This window comes from Myotis davidii, unplaced genomic scaffold, assembly GCF_000327345.1.
Source record: "Myotis davidii unplaced genomic scaffold, ASM32734v1 scaffold401, whole genome shotgun sequence".
Taxonomy (NCBI): Eukaryota; Metazoa; Chordata; class Mammalia; order Chiroptera; family Vespertilionidae; genus Myotis; species Myotis davidii.
The window spans coordinates 2109628-2113809 of NW_006291020.1; the positions used below are offsets into that span (position 1 = coordinate 2109628).

General features: G+C 59.9%; 1 protein-coding gene across 2 annotated transcripts in view; it reads left to right on the forward strand.

Moving 5' to 3' along the window:
* Positions 1–2160, forward strand: part of GPR161 (G protein-coupled receptor 161) — a 42847-nt gene extending 40687 nt beyond the window's left edge. For both annotated transcript variants that reach the window (XM_006764184.2, XM_015564257.1), the window contains exon 6: positions 761–2160. In XM_006764184.2, the coding sequence (XP_006764247.1) occupies positions 761–1026 (266 nt within the window). In that variant the 3' untranslated portion in view covers positions 1027–2160. The remainder of the gene's footprint in view (positions 1–760) is intronic.
* The last annotated feature ends 2022 nt before the right edge of the window (positions 2161–4182 follow it).

A 4182-nucleotide genomic window follows, 5' to 3' on the forward strand; every position in this document is an offset into this window, starting at 1 on the left:
CAGCCATTGGATCTGGAAGCTTCTAAGCTGGGCCAGCAGGGGCTGTCGCACTCTCTGTAGACACACAGTGCTCAGACCGACTCCGTCCTCCCAGATGAGCGCAGGGAGGCCGAGCCCAGGGCCCCTCCACTCCCCCCGCGCCCCCCCTCCCCCCCAGAGTGGGTGGAAGTCGCCTGCTCAGAACATGTGAGGAGTAGGGGGTGTGCTGTTCCCGCGACGTGTCAGGAGGAAAGTAGGCAGTGAGGTTCACAGTAAGAAGGCTCTGGGGGGAGTGGGGAGCAGACCCACACCCCTCCCTCTTCTGTTAGTTGTCGGGTCCTGTCCTGGGTGGTGCGCCTGGACCGCGGTATCTTGCCGACCCGGAGGCTGTCCTGACTCTGGGGAATCTGGGCCAGTTCAGAGATGAGACGTCCCTACTGGCTCAGCACTCAGCCCGTGGAAGTCTAGAACCACCCACATCACACACTCCAGGGAGCCGAACGGCCAAAGACCTCTTCCAAAGATGTAAAATGTGAATGTGGTTAACAGAAAACATTGATCAAGCCTTTTCTGTGCGCTGGGCCTAGGCTAAGCATCTTGGGGAGAATGGCTTATCACAGAAACCCCATGGAGCAAGAGGTGCACCGTGACCCTCTCTCCACAGTGGACCTGAGGTTAGCTAACTCCTAGTTTTCCCAGGCCCTAGGCGGGAGCCAGACTGGGAAGCGCGCCCTCCACAGGGGTCCGGCCCCTCGCTGACCTTGCTCTGTCTTTCCCTCAGAAGCTGCCAAGAACCCCCTCCTCCACGTGAAGGCCGACGTGCACACCTCTTTGGACAGTTACGCAGACAGCCTGGCCAAAGCCATCGAGGCGGAAGCCAAAATCAACCTGTTTGGGGAGGAGGCCTTGCCTGGGGTCTTGATGGTGGCGCGGACCATCCCAGGGGCCGGCTTTGGGGGCAGCGGAGGCACCCGAGCCCCCGGGAACCAGAGGCTCCAACTGCAGAGCATCGAGGAGGGGACCGTTCCAGCTGCGGAACAGAAATGAGGGCCTCGGGCTGGCCTGTGCCCCAGATGGAGGCCCACAGCCCACCGAGCCGGGGCCCTGGGAACTCGGGTAGGAACGGCATCTGGGGTGCAGCCACCAGAAAAAACACCGAGAACTGCACCCAGGCCAGGAACTCCGTGTCTGCGAGCCCACCCGTGGGCTCCTCCTAGATCCCAGTGATGGGACCAGACGCATCAAAAGCACAAAGCAGAGAAAATGGAGGTGTGGCTTGGCTTTCTGGGAGGTGGGGCACCGGTGGGGCCTACAGACCAGCTGGGGGAACCCCAGGGCAGGTCATGTTCTTTTGTTCACATCTGCTACTCACTGTCCTCCCAGAGAGGCTCAGGAGGGGGCTTCTTCCAGTGCACTGGGGCAGAGGGCACCCCAGGCTTCTGCAGGGTTGAAGCAGGCCATCTGGGGTCCCTAGAGAACCCAGGAGCAGGGCCTCCACGCAGTTCCAGGGCTCAGTGCTGGTTATGGCCTGGCATCGGTGGAGCCACCTGCTAGTGCTCACGGGGGCAGCCCCAGGCCACCTCCCTTCACTGATTCTTTGCTATTTCGAAAGAAGGGAGAGAGAAACCACTCTAACAGACAGGAGGAAGGAGCGGAAGGTGGATGCTTCATTTCCAAGAATTAAATTGTTAGCTAGGACACACCTGGGCGGCCTTGGTGCCCAGCAGCAGGGGAGACACTGTTGTCACTGGAGGAACTCCCTTCATGGAGGACTCCGGACTCCTGTGTAAAGTTTGATGGACAGGAGATCAGGCAGAATAGAAACCACGCGGCCGGCCGGCCGGAGCCAGCACCTGCACGCCCGCCCAGCTCCACCTCTTCTTCCTCACATCACCTGCACTTCCTAGCACCTCTCTGTGCAGCCCGGGAGATGGGATGAGGGAGTGGGCCGTCAGAGTGAATGGTCTCCAAGATCGTTTCCAGCTGCGATCTCTGATGTTCACTGTAAGGCAGAGATAGGAAAAGAAAAGGGACCCACGCGCCCATGTTGGCACAGCTTCTGCGTGACTGCGGACAGAGACTGCAGGCCCGGGCGTGCGGGCTCTCCGGCTTGTCTGCTCAGAATGCGGCCTGCCAGGGGCCAGCGTGGAGGAGAGACGCCGCCCGGGGGTCAGCCCCAACCCTTGGAGCTGGTCCTCAGTCTGCAGTTTGCAAAGACCGTCGCCGAGACCTGGGAGCGTGCACCTTTGTGTTTAGCTTAAGGCCAGCTGGCGGTTCTGGGTGGGAGGGAAGGAGCAGAGGCATCTTCGCCTGCGGGTTCTGCTAAGGAGGCGGGCAAGTCAGGCTGCTGTCACGCCGTGGCACTCCTGTCAGAGCGCTTTACTCTCCTTTCTCCAATCTCCCCAGCACTTGTCGGTTGTACCATATTCCTGACCACTGGCCTGCACAAAGGTGGAGCAGGGCCACCACCTTCACCGCTTCGTTGGCGTGACCTAGGGCTCGCGGGTGAGGCCTTTCTGATGCAGCACATTTGGCTGGGAACCCGGGGGTTGGAGTGCGTGTCCCTGGGCTGCACTGGGCGGGCTCGAGGGAGAGTCCCGAGACCCCAGGTCCGCACTGGCTGGTCGCAGACCAGCTGGGACTCACTAGGATTGAGTCTAAACTTATCTGGAAATGCCGCATGTCACAGAAGGACTCACTGTTTCCTTTTTTATACTGAGGCCCATTCATTTATTCATCTCCAGGCCCCGCACGTCACCTGTGCAGAGCACCGAGCTCGGCCCGTGAGCAATGGCGTGAACGTGTTTACACACCCTTTAGGGACGGACCTGGGGGATACGGATGCCGGTAAACGGCAACGCCGAGTAATGATTGTAGAGAGACTGTGAGCTCCGGGGGGAGGTGACTGTTCCATGTAGCGCCGTGGAGGTGGCAGTGTGAGCCAAGCCTCAGAGGGTATCTGGCAGCTAGAACCGTATTTTGCATAATCGAGAATTCGGTTGCCAATGAAGCCTGGGAGGAGGACGGGAGGAGGGAGCTGGGCGGGTGGGGAGGGGTGGGAAGGCCCCTCCGTCTGAAGCTCCCGAGAGGTGTTTCTGAGGACGCTGCCTTTAGTGCAGGTTGGAACCAGGCCCATCGCTTAATACCTCTGTGCAGTGGCTACATGGACAGTGGCAGGTGGGACTGTTGGCCACTTGTCCACAACCTCTGTCCTGCGCCTCTGGTTTTGACAGGACCGAGTTTAGGGCTGTCGCCATCTCTGCTCCTTCATTGAGATCGCCACTTGATGGACCCTCTCCTGTGCCCGCCCAGATTCCAGGCTTGGGGCTGTTAGGACCCAGAGGCACTGGGATCCCCACGCCCCAGCACGGGGCTTCCTGGCCTGGGAAACTGGAGTTCAGCACCTTAGCCACCAGGGGGCAGCAGTGGGGAGCGCTAAGGAAACACTGGAAGGCTTGCCTCAGCAGAGCTCTGGCTTTGAACTTGTCTCCACCTTGGTCCTCAGCCTTGAAGGACCACCCAGCTTGCTCACACGTGTGACCCCTTTTGGGGCGGCAGGTTCTGCTCCTGCTCAGCTATGAGATCTTAAGCAACTGCCAAGAGGCAGGACCAAGACCAGGGCCACCTGGTGCTAACGCGTTTTCCCATCTCAGGAGCTGCTGTGGCTTCCGTCCACCTGAGCGACCAGTGAGACTAATCAGTATTTGCAGTCGGCCAGGGAGGGGGTGGCAGGAGGGAAGAAGCGTGCTCCGTGCAGCAAGAGATCTTAGCCTGTTAGGGTTCGCTGCAGGAATACGTTCCACCAGACTCGCCGAGACGCCTGCACATGAGGCGTGTCTGGATGGAGCCCAGGATTCTCTCTGGTGTCCGGCTCCGGCCCCACTGTCCTGTCTGGGAGGAGCTGAGGGTGCGTGGCTATGAGGGCAAGCCCAGAACAGGCAGGTGCTGAGCGCCTACTGTGTGCCTGACGGTGGAGAATTCTGTGTCTGTTGTGTGGCTTCTGTTAGGCCCCTGATGGCTCTCATTCCATGTCCGTGTCCGTGCACGTGCGCTACACGGGAACAGTGCGGACTTGGCTGAGTTCTGGGTTCAGACCCACGCGGCTGCTGAGTAGTTGGGTGTTGTTGGGCCGGTTCAGTTTTCTGCATCGGTTTCCGCATCTGTGAGGTTTTATAACCTGTTTCTGTGGGGACGTAGACTGCA